Source organism: Centroberyx affinis, unplaced genomic scaffold, assembly GCF_046629955.1.
Source record: "Centroberyx affinis isolate AG114_WGS23_722 - 3 ecotype Tasmania unplaced genomic scaffold, CSIRO-AGI_Caff_v1 ptg004010l_1, whole genome shotgun sequence".
Taxonomy (NCBI): domain Eukaryota; kingdom Metazoa; phylum Chordata; class Actinopteri; order Beryciformes; family Berycidae; genus Centroberyx; species Centroberyx affinis.
In genome coordinates, this window is record NW_027281818.1 from 120,784 (window position 1) to 145,701 (window position 24,918).

Below are 24,918 nucleotides of genomic sequence, written 5' to 3' on the forward strand. Positions count from 1 at the left end.
TACAGAAAGCTATTCCTGAGCCATTCAGATATATGATGTGAGAAGGATTAGCCGACTCATAATGTTAAGGTGATAAACTGCTTAACACGTGTTCACAAATCCATAATATTTGGCATTCTTCATATAGACAAGTTGTTGGTAAATAGCCTAACTTATTTTATTTTCTTCTGTAAAGTATATTATAAGCTATTTTATATCTCATATCCCCTGGTTGTACCGTTCACTAAAGCTAGCAAGCCTAAAGCTGTAAGTGGCATTGACTGCGATATAATTCTCTGCAGAACTTTAGTCATGATGTAACATGACCTAACATAACACAACATAACAGATGTGAATCTTTAGCCTGTGGTTCCAGGCTTTGACAGATAATGAATTTCACAAATATTGATTGGATTGTCCAACATCAGAGGTTCCCACACTTTTTCATGGCAGGGTCCCCCAAATAGATCACTGAACCGTATTTCATAAGACCTTGTTCCAAGGATCCCGTCTGAGATTATTATGTTTATTATGAGATATGACTTGATGGAGAACTGTCTACACTGCAGGTGGGGAGATCACAAACAGTCATCCTTACACAGTATATTTTCTCACCATGCTAACGTTCAGTAAATAAAATAATGGAAAATGGTGAAATTAAATAATAAAACAGTGAAAGTAAACTATTCCTCATTTTGCTGGGGTCCTCTGGAAACCTTTCAAGGTCCCCCAGTTTGAGAATCACTGTCCTAGACCATATTACATATTACATATAGGCAAAAAACAAACAAAATGGAAATGGTGTGGTATTCTGCTTTTATCCCAAACAAGAGGATGTCCCTCTTCAAATGATAATTGTTTTTCATCTGATATTTTATTTCATCCTGACAGAAAATTCCTTCAAAGCAGTAGGTTGCAGTGAAAGCCAGTGATTGATCAAGGTGAAACTCTTTCACTGATTTTATACTAGTACAGATCGGCACTGGAGGGCGCTGTTGCATAGGGAATCCAGTCTCACACAAGTGCAGTCATTGCCCAATCCTCCATAACTTACTGTACATTCAATGCCTGTTGTATGTAAGCAGTGGTTTTATAAAAAAACATATTTCAATTCATATCAAGTGAAGCTCGTAGGACCAACGCTGAATTATTGTCTTTTATTAAGCATCAGTCAGTAAAGGGAGAAAATTGCTTAAAAATTATCATAGACATTTTCTTATAGCTTTTTAGATGATATTTACAAGTTCTGTGTGTCACAGTTTAGTAGCGCTACATGCGTTGAACAACAGAGAACCACAAAGATAATATTCTACAAAGTCAACTGGTACAAAGTATGAAACTTTACAAAACAAACAATTCCCCAGACTCAGATAGGGCAGCATACAGGCCGGTGTGAGCTGAACAGAGGTGATCAATTCCCTGAAAAAGAGGGGAAGGTTCGGAAAATCAAATAATGTGTCTGTATTTGGCTTAATCTGCTCATGTGGCATATTGTGCTTAAAGAAAATGATTAATTGATAATATTATCCCTTGTGCTTTAGGAAATTGAATTACAACCAATATGTAACATTGTATGTTGACATTGTTATTTGTATGGTCACTATAGACAGCAGAGTATTGAATTCAGAAAAATCAATAAAGTGCAGTTAAGAAAACAAGAAAAAAGGATATATATACATATATATATATATATATATAAAGCAAAAAGGACGTCAACGTTAATATTCATACCTAGCAAAGAGTTTTTATAATCATTTAAGTATCCTATGGCTTGTATGGAAGTAAGTCCACTATAATGAGAGGCTTAATTCCAAAAAATTCTCAGTATTTACTGCATGTCTGACTGTTGTGTGATGAATGCTAATGGATCTTCACTCCTCACTGTGTAACACATCCTCCTTTTCTACCTATCAGTCCCTTTTCTTTCTCTAACGCCTTTAATGATCAATGCCATATGACCATTTGTCAGTTGATATTCTTATCCCATTACCATTTCTATGCACTGCACACTATGACGTGGCCTCGGCTGTGCGTGTGTGTATCAAACCCCACACATGGATGACTGTTTATATAGTTTCCTGTAATCTGAATGGCCTCCTTGCCCCTCCTCTGCAAGACTCTTTTGTTACAAAGTTTGTTCCTCAGACGTCCATGACACCATCTGACAAAGACATGACTGTAACTGAGCCTTTCCTGCTGGCCCAATCCCTCCCTTTCCATGCCCAGGCTGATATTTATAGTATCACAGAAATGAACACATCCTAAAAGGATGCCTCAGCCCAACTACCGTTTCTGCATCGTCATTCTACACAAAAGACTCAAGCACAAGGACAGTCCTTGTAATGAAAAAATACACACAGGTGTTGTGTGCATAGCTACATAATTTAGGTCCATTTACATGCACACTGACAGAGTATGATGGCCATTGTCTTGACCAAATGAATGTCTTACCCTCTCAAAGGAGCAAAAGGGAGTGGGAGATTTAAAGTTATTTCACAAATGCCTTGTGATATAACAAAAAAACAACATTTTAAATGATCATTCTGTCTTTGTAAGAGTTCATTGACAGTGGCAGATCATCTGCGAGGGTGTGGGCTGGAGTTGGACATGAGATGAAGGAGCAGTGCTTCAGCCATCATCAGAAATGTCAATGGTAATCAGGCTCACAGCTCTGCTCACAGCTCACAGCTCTCTCTCTCTCTCTCTCACACACACACACACCGCCCCACCTCTCCTTCCTATTCCATTCACATTTCACACTCACTCGCTTCATGAGAATAGGTAGTGGAAGAATGAATATACACATAGCAACAACACCTTGGTTTTACGGGGCTTGTGGTTGCCTGTGTTGTGGTCTTTGCTGAGGTGTGTCTGTGAGTGTGTGTGTGTGTGTGTGTGTGTGTGAAAGAGAGAAAGTGATAATATAGCAGTCTGACAGCATGGTGATCCTGTTCTGTTTATCTACTACATCATTTGTTTAATTATATATCAGGATTCACCGGACCGAAACCACAGGAGAGGAGGGATAAAAGAGATGAATGAATGATGTGCATGAATGTGATTTACCTGAGCCAGACTGTACATGCTGTTTGTATTTGTATTGTGTTGTTTGAGTCTTTAAGGACTCCATCTCCACACATTAGGCTACTTGCTTGCACCAAATGTGAGCCATCCAGTCATCTCAACTATCACCATGGAAACAGTGTTGTTCACTCTACTGAATCTGCACCTGTTTGTTTTTGCGGATTGGGTCTCTTTCATGTAAATGCATGATGTATTAAAGAGTAAGTGCATGAGAGGGACATAGAGAGAGAGGGGGGGCGTCTAATATATCAGTCTGACAGCATGGCGACCCAGTTCTCTGTATTTATTTGCTATACAGTTTGTTTAATTGTCATTTGGGCTCCATTAGACAGAGGCCACAGTGACAGATGTAGTGTGCGGGGCAAGCAAAGGCACAGAAATATCTACCTCATTTCATGTAGAGTGATTGCAGCAATGGAAAACAGCCATAGAGAGTAAATAGTTCTATATTTCTTTTTCAGACTTGAAGAATTCATTGCTGAAAATAGACGGTCTGCAGCATGCTCGCATGATATGTACCTTAAATGTTGCAAAGAGCATGAGGGATGATCAGCACCCAGATGGGTCGCATGTTTGGAATCAGGTGCATATGAGAGAGCAGAATGTACTTGGACATGCCGGTTATTTGGTTGAAGTAAAACAGCCTACAGACACAAGGTACCTTCATGCTGTTTGTGTGCATGAGTGACTAGCTATAGCTGCGAGGTGGGCCTCTGTTCGTAAGAGATTTCATGTGAACTCATATGAGTATAATGTTTTGGTTTTCTGGAAGCGGACCACTTGCCATGATCCACAGTGTGAAAATAATCAAATTAGCTTCTGCAATGGATGTAACGTAAAGTGCTGTGTTCGCTCTTCAGTCTTCCTTCTTTGATCCCCCTCAACATCTCTCTTCTTCAAAGGGCAATCCTCTCATCTGTTCATCCTTCAGCTTACTGTTTACCTCAAGTTTGTACTTGCAAAAATGCAAAAATGGCTCCCTGAAATATGCTAGATACTGCTGTTTAGAAAATTCTATTGAAATACAATGCTTGAATTCATAACATTTTGGAATATATCAGTAACCCTTACCATAATCTGTATCAGTCATCAGGAAGAAAAACTCTTTGGTTCCTCACATTGCACAAAGGATAGAGGGGCAGACAGACAGACCAAACAATACAAATTTATCTACTATATTGTCTAATAAATGCAACTCCATCAAAATAAAGCAGTACATATATTGAAATGCAAAACTATGGGATTAGCACAATATATTAATCTAAGAGTCCATTCTTTAGAAAATATCTTAAAAATATAAATTTACATTTTGATTCTTGCCTTTACCTTGTACAATAAATGTGTATTTTTGTAATATTCTACTTTTGTTATTATGCATGTACAGTATTCACACTCCTACAAATCTGGAAGTTCAACATAGAAAATTTGTGTGATTTTCAGTGCTGCCTTTCCAGCTAAAAGATGCTCATAAGCGCTGTCATTTGATATGAAGCACGCGTTCAGTTTATCAGCTACAATAAGAATGATGACTCCTCTGAACACATTTGAGAAAGTTTTGAAATCATACAAGACTTTTTGATTTTCTCCAGATTCAAAATGAACTCAGATTGCATCACCAACCTGAGGGACACACAAACAATTAGAAACAAACAAAATAAGTAAACAAACAAAATAAAAAGTTTTCTGTGTTCATATTAAAAATAATCATCATGTTAAGGTGCTCTCTCATTGGGCACAATGGGAACATGAGGGAAATAAATGGATACAGCCTCACAGTGTCTCTCTGTGTTCTCTAAATATATTCTCTGCAGTGAAAAATAATGAGCAAGACACTATACTCTTGAACAAAAGACTGAAACACTTGATTTTCCTCAAACTCACACTGAAGACAAAACACCAATAACATTATAGAGCTATGAATATATATGAAAGCTAATTATTGCACACACTTACACATCTCTCTCTTTCTCTCTCTCTTACTCTCTCTTTCTCCTCTCTCTCTCTCTCTCTCTCTCTCTCACACACACACACACACACAAACATAAAACACGGGTGCTGATACATAAACTAAGGCCAGTTTTGAGGAAGGAAGTAATAGGAAGTAAACATACATTTTCCCAACACATTGTTGTCTTAGTAATGCCATAAATATATACTGTATAACGACAATTTATAGAAAAATGTATGTTCCCCCTTGACACTGCAATGTATTATTGTTTCTCAGAGTTTGCAACGATCATTGGCTGTCAGAATTTTTTTTTTTTTTTTTTTACTTTTAAAAATGATATACAGTACTATTACATTAATATTGAAAGAATGGGTTTTCTCATTATGGTTTTCCATCTGTGTACTGTTATCACTAGACAGTAATCACTAGATGGTAATCTGGGCTAATTCAAATCTAAAAATAGTATATATTCCTCAGATGGGCATCCCGAGCCAAATATTTACTTTTTTTCTTAGATCAGGGTCCTCAGCTAAATGAGTATTTATTCGGGGGTGGGGGATGGGGATGGGAGGTGGGGGGGTTGGGGGTTGAGAACATAACAAAAACCTCTTTCCCATGTTCCACAACTATTTTACTTTACTTCTGTGATAAATATTTTGTATTGAATTTCTCTAAATCTCTCTGCAGACATTTACATTTCTGGGGATTCAAATTTTGCTTTGTTTAGTTTTTGTGCTTCTCATTTACTCTCCACCCCTCTGGTTCCTTCTCTCCTGCCTGCTTCTTCTCTGGTTCTTCTCATTGTTATTTTATTTATGTGTCAGAGCGACTCTTCTCTCCCTGAAGTGCCTGTAGCTCTGGAGCCACATGGTTCTCCTGCCCGCCCCCTGGGAGCCCCTCTAACGGCAACGTGCTGTTCCCCAGCTTCCTCTGAAGGCCCTCCATGTGGTTGGACCCTTTCTGGTAGCTGGAGCGGTGGCCAGACTTAGGGCTGGTATTTTCCAGGAGTCTTTGGGTGCCTGAACCGTCATGTAGGTGCTCCTCCTCATCTGTGTCAGCATCGATGAACTTATTGATGGAAGAATCATGGAATGTGAAAAGGTTCTCGGGGCTCTTGGTGGGCGTCCTGCTGCTGGCAGTTGTGTAGACAGACACTTCAGGGCTCTGGAGCGAGGAGCTATCTGAAAGGGCCCCCGTCCCTGAACCCCCCCGCCCCGAAGAGGGAGGAGAGGAGACGCCTACCTCCCCGCGTTTGAAGTTGACCTTGAGTGAGCGGCTTTTGAGTGGGTTGCTGAAGCGCGGGCCCTTGGGGCTGTCAGAGGACGGGCCTGTCAGGGGTGCAGTGGTGCTGTGGGATCCCTCCTGCTCATTTTCCGGGGTGGTCTCCAGGTTGGGGTTGGTGCTCACCCTCCCTGGCACGCTGCTGACGGGGCTGTGGGAAAAGCGGGAGCTCTCAGGAAAGTCAGTGGCGCAGCTGATGAAGCTGTCAATACTGGAGATGCTCCTCATGTCTGTCACTGCCTCCACTGTGCGTGAGACGGGTTCAGTGGGGATACTTCCCATCTCAAACTCAGTTCTCTGTCTAACTGCTTTGGACAGCGGCCCTTTGTCCTTGCTGTTGAGGTTGGGTTGTGACTGGGTCATGGCCATCTTGTTGTATATCTCCTCCAGTTTCTGTGCACTGAGGTGCTGAGGGCTAGAGGGCTTGGCTTTCTCTTGGAAGCTGGATTCTAGTTTCCTGGCTGGGCTGCTCTCCGGCGTTGGTTTGACTCTCTGGTGGCTGGGAGACACGTGATTATCATGCACCTTCTTTCCCATGTTGTCTTCATTTTTGTCCACCATTACATCCATGAGCTCCACACTGCGGGCAAATGCCTCTTTCATGTTCATAGAGACAATGCTACCATTTCTCTTAGCCCTCTCCAGGGCCTCCCTTCTTTTGATGGCTTTTTCCTGCCTCTTTTGCTCTCTGTAGAACTCAGAGAAGTTATTCACAATAATAGGAATAGGCAGGGCTATCACCAGTACTCCAGCTATGCAACACAGGCCCCCCACTATCTTTCCCAGTAGAGTTTTTGGGTAGATATCACCATAGCCTACTGTGGTCATAGTGATAGTAGCCCACCAGAAGGAAGCTGGAATGCTTTTAAACTTGGTGTCATCCTCGTCCTTCTCAGCGAAGAACACCAGACTGGAGAAGATCATGATGCCCATAGCCAGGAACAGGATCAGCAGGCCCAGCTCGTTGTAGCTCCTCCTCAGGGTGAAGCCCAGAGACTGCAGACCTGTGGAGTGACGAGCCAGCTTCAGAATACGCAAGATACGCATGATCCGGAAGATCTGAACCACGCGACGGACATTCTGGAATTGCAGCACGCTCTTGTTAGATTCAGTCAGGAAGATGGTGACATAGTAGGGCAGGATGGCCAGCAGGTCGATGACGTTCAGAGGACCCTTAAAGAACTTCCACTTGCTGGGGGAAGAGAGGAAGCGGAGCAGGTATTCCATGGTAAACCAGGCAATACACACCGCCTCCACGTGGGCCAGTTGTGGGTTGTCCGTGACTTGACCAAACTCATCTGTGTCCTGCAGCTCTGGAAGGGTGTTCAGAGACAAGGCAATGGTGGACAACACAATGAAGAGGATGGAGATGATGGCCAGGATCTGGAAAACAGAAAATAACATGTTAAGACTTGCATGAAAAATACAGAGAAATACACATAATGTTTGACTGTGCAGATGAATATACCCCAGAGTGTTGTATACCCATCTAGTGCTATTTCTTTGGTAACATGTAGTCAGTACCACCATTTGGCTTTCATTTTGAAAACCTAATTTAACAATCACACTTACTAGAAACACAACTGCAAATAGGGAATTAGATCCAGGTAATATCATTTCATCATGCATCCCAGATGATACTTTTCAAGAGGTAATTTTGGCTATTTGCATTTAGTAATATTGACAGCAAGGAAAAAAAGCCTGAATGCTGGTAGTGACATTGGATGACCAGGGTAGCTAATGTTGCAAGCTGACTGCTGCTGAACTTTGTGTACATGCTGAATGTGAAACTGGTCCACCAAAGCAAAATACTGCTTTAACAATGTGAAAGAGGAAGAAGGTCAATTCCATGAGAAATCATTTCATTTGAATGTGTCAAATTGGTGTGACACGTTTTTGTTCCATTTGTTCCATTTCCATAAAATGACATTTCAAACTGGTTTAAATATCCCAGAGATGGCATTTCCTGATGCTGATGCCTGAAAATATTAGTTCATGGCCCATTTAACTTTCTGACTACTTTCTCCAAAGAATTCATGAAATGTCATGTCAGCATTTCAAGAGAAATAGGGTCAGAGCTAATATGATCTCTGGGGCAGATTTTTTTTTTCTGTTTAAGCCTTGATACATGTGTTAAACAGAGAGGGTGAGGGAGGGAGAGGAGAGAGTGTTTGAGATTGTATTGATACATTTTTTAAGACCCCTGCCACACTTTTCCCCTCATTATTCACCAGCTCTATCCCCATTTCTATTCTGTCTGCCTCAATCCTTCAGTGCCCAAGGCTAAAAGAAAACTACAATGTATTACTTGTTTTACACAGCACACATTGTATGGTCAGTGAGTATGAGTGACAGACTACTAGAGACCTCTGAAGCATTGAGCCAGCCACTAATGATATAATCTGCTGAGTACAACAGGGTTTGGTCATGGTGCTGTGGATTAAGAACAGTTGTGGGTGTGTAGGTTGGGTGTGCCACACCTATTATTCCTCTCCCAGAGTCAGTGTGAAATCCAACACAAGGTCACAGTGGAGGCTGTGTCCCAGACCAGTGGAGAGCAGGATTATTCCCTGGCACCAATCAGCGGCCATAATCTTTAATTAATCCTGACAGGTGACTGCTTGCACACCTACCTTGGCCTTTGGGAAGATAGGGACTAGAGGTAGAGAAACCCTGCAGGGTGGGGGTGAGAGAGGGCAGGGGAAAATCTAGACTAAGGCATTTCATGTTCAGCCAAATTGCTCAGTGCACTGAGTGAATTAAAGGGCAGACAAAATTTAAACTCATTCAGAGCCTTCCTTAAAATAGCCTGCCTCCGGTCTGGATCCCCAGAGACCTAGGTGATGGATGAACTATCTCAAATGCAACCCATTAAAAGTAGATTTCCTGCTATTGAATAATCGCACCAAAGACACTAAAACAACAAATGTCAACGGGAAGCAATAACATGACCCTTAAAAGTAACAGGCAAAAGTCACAGAGCCACTCCCAGCTCCTGTGGTGCTTTCAGTGTTCTTGGATTTGAGGTCAGTTACATTATCAGAACCCAAAAGTGGTTGGAAAAGGAATTGAACGGAGTATGCACACTGATTTGGCAGCAGTGCTTGAATAGACAGGGACAAGAACGAGGAGCTACCGGCTCCTGAGCCTCGATTCTAAAATGGGCCATTCAGTGGAAACCACACGCATCAGATCATAGCTAATGTAGCCTGACGCACAGACCGGGCTGAAGCACGGCTAATGAATCGTGCTAAATACAAAAGACAGCATTGAAACTGACCCCAGGTGTGTTGGGTGTGTTCTAACTATAGACGAACAACTGAAGCATGACCGTCTCCACCTCCATCAATTCTCTCCCGTACTACACCTTATCCCCTCCCCTCTGGGCAGTATGCCAGCCCCAGCCAGCCAGAGAAGAGATTACGGGGATGTGAACTCTCCACAGAGAGACAAGTCTAACCAGGACACTCAGAACAGTGACAAGTCTGTGACACAAGGTCCTAGGATTAGACAAACTCATACAAAAGCACAGGCTCTGGAACAGAAACCTGTGAGTTTCCTTGATAAGGCAATGTGAAGAGTGCGCGTATGTATTGTTTGTGTATGTGGAGGTGACATTGTTTCACAAAAGAGGAAATTGAATCTGAATATCTGTATAAGGCTGCCAGACAGAGACCAGACCAAAGTGAGGAGGAGAGGGGAGGAGGGAGGAGGAGAGGAGAGGAGAGGAGAGGAGATGAGAGGAGAGGAGAGGAGAGGAGAGGGGAGGGGCACAGGGAGCATGTATTTTCACAATGTGTTTGTATGGAAAGTAATGCTACACAGCTAAATAAAGAGATAATATACACTACCAGTCAAAAGTTTGGACACATGCATTTTTCTTTATTTTTACTATTTTTCACATTTTAGAATAATAGTAAAGGCATCAAAACTATGAAATAACACAAATGGAATTATGCAGTGACCAAAAAAGTGTTAAACAAATCAAAAATATCTTATATTTTAGATTCTTTAAAGCAGCCACCCTTTGCCTTGATGGAAAGACAAAGGCTTTGGAAAGAAATTCATTCATAGGCATCAACTTCACTATTTATATTTGTCTAAAAACCAACTTCAAGCATTTAAGCATAAGCCTTTAGATCAAAATGGCTTTAAGATAATGAAAAACATAGTCCATTCAATCAGGTGTGTTCAAACTTTTGACTGGTAGTGTACATTCTGTAAAAATGCTATCAGGTGAATGTGTATCACTCTGCACTAGGAATATGAATATGAGACAGATGCACAGTTAATTTACTCCATGGCACAGTGTTGTGTTACCTCACCACTAGCTCTTAATGACTGGCAGTGAGGTCACAGGGACAGACCGTCCTGCTTCCTGTTTGCATAAACTGAGACACCGGAGATGAATCTGACCAACACTGCTGCTACTTCTTCACTGCCCTGTCTGGCAAACACCCACGAGCACACACAAACACACCACACACACACACACACACACACACACACACACACACATATTCATTCCCAGCTCAGCCCCAAGCCTCCCTTCCCCACAGCCCAGGAGGCAGGCAAGTGAATATTTAATATCTTCCTGAAGTGCAAGCTACCCTCCTGTCCTGAAAAAGGTGTGTGCAAGTAGGTGTGCACTGGGGCATGAAGGACTGCAGAGCAAGAGAGGTAGCCAGTTTTCACACTGCTTTCACACACAAGGTTAGTTCTGCTTCATGCTTGATGCAAGAAGGGACGGATGGGGACGGAAAGAGTTTCTATAATCAGATGGAAGGAGGTTCCTCAGAGAGGGGTACTTCCTGTCAGGATAGTTTAGGTATTGAGTTCTGCAAGTGCCAGGTATTTAGCCTCATTGGGCTAAGATCTAATAAACAAAACATGGCATGTTTTTTTTTAACAGATTTTCGGGATCGTATCTTTTATAGACAGCCATCCTAGGATACTGCACATCTCCCGCAGAGGTATTATGGACAACTCAGTAGTGTTTGGTGCCTTATGCTGTGCCATCTGGATCCTTCCTTCCTTTTTTAGCCACATATTCCCAAACAGAAAAGGGCAAAAATACATCAAAATATAGCTTATTTTAAATTATAAATACTGCTTGCATAAAAATAAAAAACAAATGGAATGCCAATAATTTCCACAACATTAAGGATGGTAAGATGTGTTTTTTATTAAAGCACATGTATTTTATGTGACGTGCTGGTTCATTCATGGTGCAAACACTTTGATTCTCCAAAGGATGGCAATGCCTGCAGAGAGTATACGACCGTTAATAGAGCTTGCTATGGTTTCTGCACTACCAGTGTTGAGTTAAGTAAAACACTGTATAATACTCATTACTCATTAGACATTTCAGAATATTCTTACTTATTTCTCCCTGGGAGCAGTAGTTTGTTACTCCTAGAACTCCTAGCAACGAACACACACACACACACACACACACACACAGAGTTTGTGCATTCTTTTATGTTGCCCATAAAGTCATGAATTGCACTTGCGCTTAACCAACTTTTTCAAACTTTTTCAGTGTATTTCAAACTTTGCTCCAATAGGATCTGGTTTTACTCTCTGCTGCCTGGGAGCCAGAATCAGGGCCAGGATGAGGAGCAGGGAGAGCGGCCTGAGGGACGGGCTGTTGTCTCCTCTGAGGGCTCTGGCTAGGAAGTTAGGCAGATTAATTAACTCTGAGCTACAGAGATGTAGATATTGAAATATTTTGAGACAGAGAGCAGGACAGAAGAGACAAGATGGGAGGGAGAGGGCGGATAAGGCAAAGAAAGGAGAGTCACAGGATGACTGGAGGCGTGAAAGGAAAGAACGGGACAGAAAGAGGAGAACAACTGTTATGTGCTGAATGAAATGGCATAGCTGCTTTGTTCTTGTTATTATTTTGCTGGGTGACTCACTCGTGGTACTTCCTCATCCTATCTGCATTTGTCCTTTTTGCCAACTGAGCTGAATCGATGGAGGAAATTATCACACAATGACTCATTCTATTTTTTCTGGGCAGGTTGGGTGTAAGATGGCATCTCCAACTCTGTTATGATACTAGTTCTGTTATGATTTCCCAATAAATGTTCTTTTGGCCCCAAGCGCTGACAGCTAACCTTCCTGCTGCAGAGTGTGTTGTGGGTCTGCTGTTGCTCCCACTGTGGGATACAATGTCAGTGTTTTTGTTTTTATTAAAGACTGCAATGGAAAAGATGGATGGGATTACGCTGCCAGTAAACAGAGCAGAGAATCCTTCCCTCACTGGAGGAAAAGAGAGAAGCATGTTACAGCTGTAAACACTTCCTCCCCAGGGAAACAATCACCTCCTTGGAAGGTTCCAGATCAGGACCCAGGTGTGTGTGTGTAAACCTATTCCCAGCTCTTACTGCTCTTACCCTTCCCCCTCTCATGTAAACTCATGATTAACCTCCCAAGATGACAAGCAATTGCCTTTACTATTACTAGAAACGAATGGAATGGACGTCATTCATTGATTGTCCTGGTTCTTTCACACACAGTGTTAATATAGTTTGGGATTTTTCAGTAGCTTTTTTTCTTGTATAGTTTTCAATTTGTATGTCAATTTCAATTTAGTTTTGTACTTATTTTTCAGTGTTGGTTGCATGGTTTTATTTTTGTTATTTAGTAATTAATTAATTAATTAATTCATTCATTCATTAATGTATTTTTTACAGTGGTTTAGTTTTAGTTAATTTTTTATTTAATTTCAATTCTAGTTTTTGTATTTTTGGCAGGGGCGGTATTTTTTTTTAAAAAGATGTAATGATAGAGGTTCAGAACAGGTATTTTGTACCTGTTGTACGTTTTGCAACAGGTATGTAAACCAAACAATAAATCATGAATTCTTTCTCAGAATTATTTACTATAATAATATTTTTACACAGAAGTTATGCACTAAATTGACGGTTTTTATAAGCCTGGGAAACCGAGAGACATGATTGTGAATGAGAGAAAATTAATGTTGAATGTTGAATAGTAACAAGAAGTCTTACATTTTTTAATTACTTTACATCACAGTTGGTACTATATGTAAAACAGGCAACAGTTTCTAATTACGTAAGTGTCCCCAGTGTAAGTTTCCCATCTGGTTCTAAACAGGATTGAAAGTGGCAGTGACATTATGCATCTCCCAAACTGACAAGACCTCCTGTGTCTCGCACAGATGTACCTTCCACTTCATTTGGTTCGTTTCACCTTGCCCGGCAACCTTTCTGTCCCACCTTAGGTCTTGGGCGGGGAGCCTGGGCTCATCCCGACCACTGGTGTGCAGTGTAACCTCCTCCGCTCAGGACAGGGAGATGGATTACTGGGCTCGCGGCAAGGCACAGGATGTGTCCTTTTGGAGGTGTGAAGGTGGTGCTAAAATGATGAAGGCCCACAGACACACGGTGTTAGCGTGTGCATTGAGTGTGTGTGTGTGTGTGTGTGTGTGTGTCTGTCTCCGTGTCTGTGTGTGATCTATGTTTTTACTCTTTTGGTGGGTCTGTCTGTCCCCACAAGAACCTAAAATACCTTACAAGTTGTCACTTGTAAGGAACATTTTATATTATTTTAAGGTTTAAGGATTAGGTTTACAGTTAGAATTAGTATACATTTTTAATGTTAGGGTCAAAAGTACAGTGTGTGTGTGTGTGTGTGTGTGTGTGTTTGCAGAGGTGTTGTGTTTATTTTCTCTCATTTTAGCTGTACTAAAGCTCATTAGTGGGTGATGGTGGGTGAGCACAAGAGGCCAAGTGTCCATATTTGTGGAAGGCGTGGATGCAGAGAGAGAGGGAGAGAGAGAGAGAGAGAGAAAGAGAGAGAGAGAGAGAGAGAGAGAGAGAGAGAGAAAGAGAGAGAGAGAGAGAGAGAGAGAGAGAGAGAGAGAGATGCTCCCCTCTGGCTGGTGTACAAGCCAATATGGACGCCCCGTGTGTCAGCACCCCCTGCTAAAACATCTGTGTTTTTGCCAGCAGCCTTTCTCCTGGGACAGGGAACCTTGACTCTTGGAAACATGTGGAACACCTGCTGTTACCAGGTGTACATCAGGGAATGCGAGTCACAAAGTTCTGTCACAGATCATTTATCATTTTGTGCAGTATATATGCAAGATTTTTGGAGAGCATAATAACAAAAGTAACTTTTTTTATGTATATGTTTGTGAGGGAGTATTGAGGGAGTACTCTCCGATTGAGTAATTTAGAGGGGAATACAATTCAGTTGAAGTATTCATATGTATTATTCTTATGGTGAAGGACAATCTATGGTTAGAGTGAACAAAGAGCATTGTGTGATGAAATACCAGCCAGGAGTTGCACTACTGACAGTGCATGGGAGACTTGTGGATCCACATGACCTTCATAATATTCATAACATAATATATTATAATATAGTAGCCCTGTTGATTCCAAACCAGAAATAAGACAAGACAAGACGAGATGAGACGAGACGAGACGAGACGAGACGAGATGAGATGAGGGGTGACGAGATGAGACGAGACGAGGTAAGATAAGATAAGATGAGATGAGATGAGATGAGATGAGGTGAGGTGAGGTGAGGTGAGGTGAGGTGAAGTGAGGTAAGGTAAGGTAAGGTAAGTTAAGGTAAGATAAGATAAGATAAGATAAGATAAGATAAGATAAGATAAGATAAGATAAGATAAGATAAGATAAGATAAGAAGAAATGAGATGAGATGAGATGAGATGAGATGAGATAGGATGAGATGAGATGAGATGAGGTGAGGTGAGGTGAGGTGAGGTGAGGTGAGGTGAGGTGAGGTGAGGTGAGGTGAGGTGAGATGAGATGAGATGAGATGAGATGAGATGAGATGAGGTAAGATAAGATAAGATAAGATAAGATAAGATAAGATAAGATAAGATAAGATAAGATAAGATGAGATGACATAATGAACCGTGTAGGAAAACTGGCTAATGTATAATTGTTGAATGGAAGTGTGCATCCCCCTCCAGTCTCTGTGCTGAGTGTGAGAAACAAGAGGCTCCTCCTCACAGCGTGCGCCTGTCTGACTGTATGAGTGTGAGGTGGGAACCCTCAGTAGACCGGGGAAGCTTTCCTCCAGGCAGTGGAAAAAACAGACAGATTGCGTGGTTGAGCCCCACTAATGGAATAAGTATGGCATCTGTGATCCCGGGACACAGTGGGTGTTTGTGTGGGCCTGAAACGCAGCACACCGGCAAGAGTCATGCCTCACAGCACACTCACATCTCCACTCAGCAAAGACACATCACGCCCAGCTGAAAATGACAAGTGCTCAAAATCTGGCTTTGTTCTTGATACTGTTTTTTGGCTGGAACTCCAGCTGTCTCTTGTTGCTATGGTCTTTGCTCACTCTGAAACTGGCAGCAGCGTTGGCAGGCTTATAAAAAAAGAACAGAATACATCATGCTGAATCACCGACGAGACCTCTGTTTAGGAATTTAGCGCATAACAACAAAAAGTATGGATGCAGTGGTATTTTCATACATAGATAGATACCATTAGAGAAAGCTGCCAGGTTTTGGTGTGGTCAGTGACACTGACAATGTCAATGAGACAAAGCAATCAATAAGAGGGTTTGATCCCAACTACAGCAATCAAGGCATCAACACCAGGAGGCCTGGTGGACAGCTATGACCATAGGACAATATGGGCTTGGATGGTCACAGAAATTACATAAGCCAACGAGAAAAAGGGTTCATGACCTCTGTTAAAGAAAGCGATTTCTGAGAATGAATGAATTAAAGCAAATGATTAAGAGTCACTTTCAGTTAAATCTTTGTGAGGCCAGTATTACTAGAATATACATCATTACACCATGCTCACGAAGAGGAATCTCTACTTTTCTGCAATCAAGCTCCGCTATTTACATGCCTCCCATCTCCATGGCTACAGAGTGCAGAGCCTCATCGCTCGGTGGCATCTCGGACCTGAAGCTTGATACCAGCCCGTGCCAAGAAGCGGACACAGAGAACGATAAGATGCCTTTACTGATCTGGTGTCTGCTGACAGCTAATTAACGTTCACTAATGTTCCCCTCTCCAGTGACCTGCCTGTGTGGCCTAGCGACCCTGTTCAGTGTTTACCATAAAGAGCAGATGTCACTGGCTTCCAATGACATGGTTGGGTGTCAGCACCACACTCAGTGGAGAGAGTTACCTGTGTTGCTTACTTTGGACACAACAGGTTTTTTTTCCTGAAACAGGAGAAGCCCATGTGTACAAAAAAGTCGTTAGCTATGCTCCAATATAATACCATATTGTCCCTTCACACCAGTGTCAATATTATAGAGAGATTTGGCTTGCTTCTTCTTCCTATTCAAAAAACTGGCAGTCGGTTCAGTGTTAGCTTAGAAATTGGTTATTTTGACACTGATGTGTAATCACATAAAAATTAAGGTACTATAGGGTCATTTGACATTATGGCTGATTTCTATATCATCTGTTGTTTTCTAAATTTAACAAACCTAGTACTATAGTTCCAGTGATAGCCCAGTTTTCATCCCCTGAGGGAAGGAAGTTGTGCTGATCTACAGCCCGGCAGAGCCAGGCGAGGGTTTTCTTGGGCTCTTCCAACAGTTTTATCATTAGAGTGGAGAGGCTCTGGTCTGTCACATCTCACCTCCTCGTCTGTACCTGTGAAATTGTGAATGCATCAAAACTAAAATTATCTTAACTGGTCCCAATGTGCCAGGCCCACCACCACTCACTGTAGCCATGACAACGTATTCACTAGGTGGCAATTGCAGAAAAGTGCTGGGCCCCTGGAAGTCTGGCAGAATCTATTTCCTTCTTTACTCTTTCCTTTTCTCTCACTGCAGTTATGTCCCTATTACCTTTTTGGCTGTCTCCCTTTGTGCATTTGTCTGTCATGTCCTATCTTAGCCTGGTAAAAATATATTTCTATGGCAACCAATTGCTAATCTAGGAATGATTAGCAAGTGGTTGCTAGTAATGCCATATGGCACTGTGCTCCATTTGACATTGTCAACTTTCTATAAAAATCTGTGACGAGCAAAGAGAATGCACATAGACAGAAATGGCCCACAGTCTCTTTCTAAAAGCACTTGTGCCTCAGTATCTCCCGTGGAGAATTATGCATTCAACTGACGCAGCACTAAATTTCAGTTCCCCATGTAACAGCATGGCAGATCCCAACTCTACTTTGAGATGACTCACCATGTGCACATTCCATGTGCCGTTCCTTTTTCGAGTTTTCTGTAAAATGAGATGGATCTCCAAATGTCTTTTATCCCACCTTCCACGTCACTGTTCCTCAGCAACACACACTCTGATGTTGAAACCTCAAGTTGAACACCATATACCCATTGATATGCAGCAAATGTGTAGCCTGCCATCAAACATTCACATGGCAAAGTCCTTAAATCTAAAAATATATTTCTGAACCACTTAACGCATATGGTATGTGTAACATGAAACCATCCATTTTTCATTCTCTGGAAGTGAAACACCTCCTGTGTGCCAGAATCTGCTCTTAAATGATTCAGTAGGTGTGGAAGGGCAGGCATCCTCCCTGACCTGCTGACCACAGAAAGACCACATCTCTGTCTGTCTGTCTGTCTGTCTGTCTGTCTGTCTGCCTGCAGTAAAGAGAGATCAGGGATACATTCAGCTGAGTATTCACAGACTCTGCCTTGTCAATAGGAATGATAATGTAGAGAGAGAAACAGAGAACAGTGTGTGGTTTGAAGTGCAGTGTCTGTTGTTTAATGTGTGTAGCTGAGCAGGTGTACAAGTGCTGAAGGACCTAAGGCAACAGGCAAAAATCTCCCTAAAAACAACAAACTTTAGGAGTGACCTATTTTCCTACACACCTCAATGAAATGTTGAAAAGTAGCTGTTTAATAATTTCTAACATCAGATATAGTGCAATAAAACACAAAGAGGTTACTGTCCTCCCACTCCCCTGGTCACCAACCCAAAAAGAATCACAACAATATCAAATATTTTCTGTAGAAAGAAAGAAAGAGAGAAAGAAAGAAAGAAAGAAAGAAAGAAAGAAAGAAAGAAAGAAAGAAAGAAAGAAAGAAAGAAAGAAAAGACAATGAGAGCCTGACATTTACAAGGGGAACGGTTTAGAGGGATCTAACCTTTAAAGATGAACATTCATTCTGAGCTGCGAGGGCTGACACACAAAAATGAAGACATTCATTACAAATGATCTTGAGAAGGGCCTTTTCAATGGCGGGAGTGACTATGAAACCAGCTTTGTGCGCCTTAGCATATGATAAAAGAACAAGAATGCAGTATAGGTACATATACTTACATATACTGCACATTACAATTGCTTCTGTGTTTGCAGTTAAATTGAAGAATGGTACATTTTCAGTGCAAGCCAGGACAGTGGGCCGGACTCATGCTGTGATAGGAGAGGAGATAGATTGTGATCAGACAGCAGAGCGTGTCCAGCTGTCTGTCACAGCATATGGCATGTCAAAATAATGGCAGCCAGCTGCATGTGATCTGTGTGACTGACTGAAGCAGGATTTGCACGTTGTTGATCAAAAACAGGGTAAGGCCCATCAATGCAGAATGCAGAGGGATTAAATGTCATGATGTAATGACAGAGGAGGAAAGAAAACACAGGCTTATTCTCTCTCTCTCTCTCTCTCTCTCTCTCTCTCTCTCACACACACACACACACACACACACATTAACACGTGCAGACATGCATGCATGTACACATAAGCATACACACACACATACGCACTAACAGACACCAGAGCAAAGCACACACACTCAGAGCTTACGCAGACCCCTTCATGGGGAGACTGCAGTACCTTGGCGTATAGCACAGTTGATAGTTTCCATGGTGACATGAGGCTTTTTAGCATTTGCATAATAGATACAGCGAGGCATTCACAAAAACAGGACACAGAAAACAGAGGCCATGGGAGATGTGACATCGTTTCACATCATATTGAACACACATAATACAGTTCTCGATCAATGTCCCTGAAGAACAAGGCAATAGTAGTCAGGAACCAATATGTCTTGTTTTGACCTGTAACAGTAGCATCCCTCTTGGGTCAATTAGTGTTTGAAAATGCTGAAACATAATGGTGAGATGCATCATGCCCCCAAGTTTCATCAAAATCTGACCAGAGGTGTCTGAGATATCGTGACACATGGACAAACAAGTAAACAAACGTTGTAGCGCCCCCCTTAGACCAATCAGTGTAATTTTTAAAATGCTGGAATGGAACAATGGCAAGAGTAATTCCCTGAAGTTTCATCAAAATCCAATCAGTTACAATTACTGGGAAGTAATTTCAGTTAACTCAGGCTTCAGGGAGCTACTATAGCACTCTGATTAGTAGAAGCCAAAGTAAGAGTGTAGCATCAGTCAAATCTAAATGGCTTAACACAAGGAGCTAGTGACAGATCACCTCCTGATCCTTCTCTCGAGCCTTTCAGTCTCTCCAGCTTCACAAACCTAGAAAAAGATCATTTGGGAAGGATTTGAATTCTGACTTTCTGCCTGAATTGAATAATTGATAAGGAAAAAGTTCAAGCTCCTGCCACCCTGTAAAAATTGTGGGATAACTAATCACACACACACACACACACACACACACACACACACACACACACACACACACACAGATGTGAATTCATAAACATGAGTATTGAGGCACACGCTGTGCCCTCCTCAGTGCCAGCAAAAACAATACTACTACTACTACTACAGTGCTACTGCTACTACTACTATTACTACTACTATTACTACTACTATTACTACCACTATTACTACTTGTCTTACTTGTCTGCTAGTCTTGAAGTCAAGTAAAGTTTATTTGTATAGGCCTTAATAACAGTTACAGTCTATAAAGGCTTCACAATGCCCACATTTTGAAACAATAAATTAATATGACACCCTCTAACCTTAAACCCTCAGTGAGAACAAGGAAAACTCTCATGTAGGCCTCATTAGCAAAAAAAATGGAAGATCAATGGCAAAATATACTCCAGTTTGCAACTGACTTGACATTAGCAGACAGAATACCTAGATTATTATGAATCAAACTGATGGAGTTAAAAGGGCATAATAAGTGTATTACAGATTTATTTATGGATCATCCTCATTTTTGGATTTACACCTCGTTCATCACAGAGAGAATTCACAGAAAGATCCAGAGAGAATATTCCCCAGCATGTAGGCTACTGCTAAAAGACGAGTCCACTACACATAAGAATGCTAGAATTTTTTTTGCAGTTTTAGCACTCAGAAATGTGGATTACTTAACAAGTCACCATATAAGTTTCCTTCTGTACATTAAACTCTTTATGTAAATTGTAATATAAACATGACTGTAATTATTTGGTCCCCATTTGCAGCCTAAATCTCACTGTCATAATGTTATAAGCATTAGAAATAAATGCCTGCAGATCCTTAGTGGCTGGCAAAGGGCCAGTAGTGACTGTAGCAGGCTACCCATCTCCAGACTGGAATGGCCCAGCTTCCCAGTTGTATAAAGAGAGAGTGACAGCTAGGGTGATTTGCAAGTGGAACAAAACCCTAAATTATAAAAGGATGTGTTTAATGAAGCTGCCACCCTAAGGATCCTGGAGCCGAGATATTAACTAGATATGGGAGAAAGAGACAGAGGGGACAGGTAGGCAGAGAGAAGGACACGTACATGTTTTTAGTCAAATTGGGATAGCTGAAATCCAGACAAAGTCATGTCTGAATAGATGATGAAAAAAGCTCCTTATGTCTGATAACTCATAACTCCGGTGTTCTCCGCTTCAGTGTCCCAGCTCAAGAGGGAGAACCACGCTCCAGGAGAAGAAAAAAAAATGCTAAACACATGTCAGACTGGGGGTTGACACACAGCACACTGCCCACATCCATCCAGCCTGGTGTAAACTGGCCGACAGTCAAGCACGCTGGCCCAGCCAATTACTGCCATACATGGAGAGCCCGACCCCAGACTGAAACACTCCTAACCAGTCTCCCTCTGCGTCTCCTGACCATCGCTGTGTTCTCCTCAAGCCAAGATTTTTGTAATTCATCTCTAATATCACCATTTCCCTCCATCTAAGCCGTTCCTAGTCTCCCCCAATTTACCTCTCCTGACCTCATCTCCCATCTCCTCCATACACAGTCACCCATTACAGATCGAACCTGACCCAGGTTGTGTAAACAGTGTTTTATTGCCTGTCCAATGGGAAAGCAGTCACAGCCCCAAACAGCCACACTGCTTCGTGTTATGAAGGAAATCAATCAGGCAGCCGTTTTAATTTGCAGCTGTTATCCTTCCCACTACTAATCTGCCTCTTCTGCTTCTAGTGCAGCTGGTGCACAGGCTACCAGCTACTGTATTGGTTAGTGTATTAAGTAAAGGCAGCTATTGGTTAGACAGACCGTCCTTCATTGGGTTCAATGTTACAGGTGTGTTGGCAAACATCCACCCTGCTGACGTGTCTGTGAGCAAGAAACTGAATCCCCATTAGCTGCAGGAGCACTGCTCTGTATCTGACCCTGCACTCTGACCTCCCTGGAGAGATGCAAGTCAAAGAAAATTTCCCTACAGGCATCATTAGAGCAACACATTTTGCATTTTGGATCCTCTCGTGTCACTGATTTATAGTATATTTATAAGATTGTCTTCTTAAATGAAGCCCTCCCACCAACCAAGTCCTGTGTGTGTGTAGACTAAAATCTGTTGAGGCTATACCAGTATGTATTAGGCAGAAGGCAGGGAAACACCCTGGACATTTTACCGGTCCTCTAACACAGGTAGACAAACACACTCATGCTCACATATCCGCCTGACTTGCATGTCACTGCAGGAAACCGGAGAACCCAGAGGAAACTACACAGAAAGAAAGACAACTAACCACTGAGCCACCATGCCAGCCTCGCAAACTAAGTTGTAAGAAGTAATAAATGTATGTACAAAAAACACAAAGGTGTTGCCATGCGCAAATAAAAATCTCTTAACAAATCTCTTTCTCTTTGAGCATCCTCTTTGTTCAAAGTGTGTATGTTGCACAGCAAGAATTGCCGGCATTTGTGTAATGACTTTTTGGCATTAGACTTTGTGAGTGTGAGATCAGACTAAGATTAGAAAGCAAATCCTCAGAGATTTCGCAATAGTGTTGCTGGCATTATCCACACAGCCAAGGTTTCGATGAAATAGCCCTTGGGATTTCCGCCTAATACCGATTTTGATCTGGGCAGAGTGTTGATGAAGAAGATCTAATAAGCAGCCCTCTCCTTTCATTTTCTCAAAGCCCTGTCCTGCTACAAACCCACTGGCCACATGAAGCACAGTATTACACAAAGGCATAATAAGGTAAAACGTTGCTTTGATTTAGACATGCTGTCTTCAGTACCACTTTGTATTAGATGTAAAAGACAACAGAGGATGATTATTGCTAATATTTAGTACAGGTTTATCCTTCAGCTGTGAAACCCATGTGACCCCACAGTAAAGAACCCTTTTACCATCAGATACTCCTCTAGAGTGCCCAGTGTATAATGCCCTGCTTTGTTACTTCCAATAACATAGAACACAAGGCAGAATCTAGGTTTTTTATGATAACAGGATATAATTCAAGTAAAATATGCACTGACTAACAGAGTGATGATAGAGCAATGAATGAAAATAAATGAAAGAATCAATCAATCATTCAATAAATCCATTCATCAATCTATCCATCCATCCATCCATCCATCCATCTGTCCACCAGCAAATGAAAGTAAGGTTTTTTTGTCCCCCTTCCCTCAACTTTGACAAGTGGGACTCTCACACTGTCCCAGTTGAGCTATCTGTGTGCTCTCTGTGCATCTGGAACCACAAATGTGTTAATGTAATGGCAAGAGAGTCAGGTTTCCCACAGATCACTAACCCTTTCAATTTACATCACGCTGCTCAGTTTACACAGGACCCATCCACTCTCAGCTCCTATTCTCCTGGGCTATAGAGCTGCCTGAGGTAGCTTGAGTGATCAACATCGCACACAGAATGAGGCAGCCAGAGGATGAAAAATAACCTAATTCAAAGTGGACAGGAGAGAAAGCAAGGAATACAAAGAAAACTAAGATTAAGTAGCAGAGGAGAGAAGTGAATGTAGGAGCATGATCACAATGCACTATTGCCCAGCGGCACAGCATGTCCTCATGTCCCTCCAGTCTCTCTATGCCCACTTGCCTTCCTTAATTTCTTAACCTTCAACCCATGACCCACATCTCATCTCATCTCTCCTCTCCTCTCCTCTCCTCTCCTCTCCTCTCCTCTCCTCTCCTCTTCTCTCCTCTCCTCTCCTCTCCTCTCCTCTCCTCTCCTCTCCTCTCCCAGTCTGACTTCCCATCATTATCTCTTGTATGCTTGCTTTCCTCCTTTCTTCTCCCTTTCGCTTGCTCTTTCCTTCACCTCCACTGTATCTTGCTACCCATCTCTAGAGAGGTGTCCTTTCCCAGCGCAGCCCCTGGTTCTCAGGTACAGTGACACTGCGCTGGTTGGCCCACTTAACTCTCCTTCAGCACAGTCAAGGAAATATGCAGAGCAACATGCCTATATATCTCTGTGTCCTACATCTCATACCTGACCGAGGTAGAGACAGAAGTAAGTCGATGTGCTGGTGGCTGGTGTCTGGTAGGTGGAGGATGGAGATGAGAGAAATGAGAGCAATGAGTAGGCAGAGGCTCTGGCAGTCTGCCTGGGGAGAACAGGGACTCCTGGGACTGCTGCCTGGAGATTAGTGGGATAGTGATTGAAACTCACACAATCCACCCACTCTGCACTGCCAAACTGTCATTTACTCTCTACCCAGCCGCTCTTACAGTAAGGCAGTGTGGTATGCTAAGGACAGCATTTAAATTCAGATAATTGTGTAGGACCTTTCTGGAGACCTTTTAATGAGAAAACCCCCTCACATGTCAGTAATGCAATGCGCTGAGTGGTTTCAGGTAAGCTACTCGAGGAGGCGTGCTGGCTTTGGCTGCTCCCAAGGGACTCTGCCTGTGTGGTGTCATGCTGGCAAATAGAGTCTCCTGCTGCTAAGGTGATCTCTTGAGTCTCATATGGCTCACCTGCAATACTCTACCACCCAAAGCACTACCACTGAATGTAATTACAACAAATGAACATTAGTTCCTCCTCAGCCAGCACACCACAGGAGTCCCACATAATTACCAGCGATATTAGCATAGAAAGACCACAAGGATCTGGCCTTTGATCTTCTCGCGCATCGCCATATGTTTATGGCTGCCATTTGATCACAAATCTAACTTTGGAATATACATATTTTCATCTGTGTTTTGCTCATCTGGCTGCAAGTCAGATATCTCTACAGCAGGGTGACTGACAGGCCTGGCAGAACGTACATTGTCCCATCTAGCATGCCCAGCTGACAATTTACACTGCTCTTTGGGACCTGAAGGGCACAATACACGTTTGATTGGCAGTGGGGCTGTGAAGTGTCAGACAGTGTTTGTCTGGGTATTTCCCTCTCACCCAGCAGCCTTGCTCTACTACAGAAACACAAAAAAAGGAAAAATTATCCTCATAGTTTTTAATAGAAACAAAACCATATGAAATTCTTCACTGTGATGACCTAGAAAAGCCTTTGTCTCCCTTTTCCCTAGTCACTGA

The 24,918-nt window shown here is 42.2% G+C and overlaps 1 protein-coding gene across 1 annotated transcript in view; it reads right to left on the reverse strand.

Moving 5' to 3' along the window:
- Positions 1-5,824: 5,824 nt before the first annotated feature.
- Positions 5,825-24,918, reverse strand: part of LOC139663425 (potassium voltage-gated channel subfamily B member 1-like) — a 30,972-nt gene continuing 11,878 nt past the window's right edge. The window contains exon 2 of the mRNA XM_071542092.1: positions 5,825-7,675. Within this exon, the coding sequence (XP_071398193.1) occupies positions 5,825-7,675 (1,851 nt within the window). The remainder of the gene's footprint in view (positions 7,676-24,918) is intronic.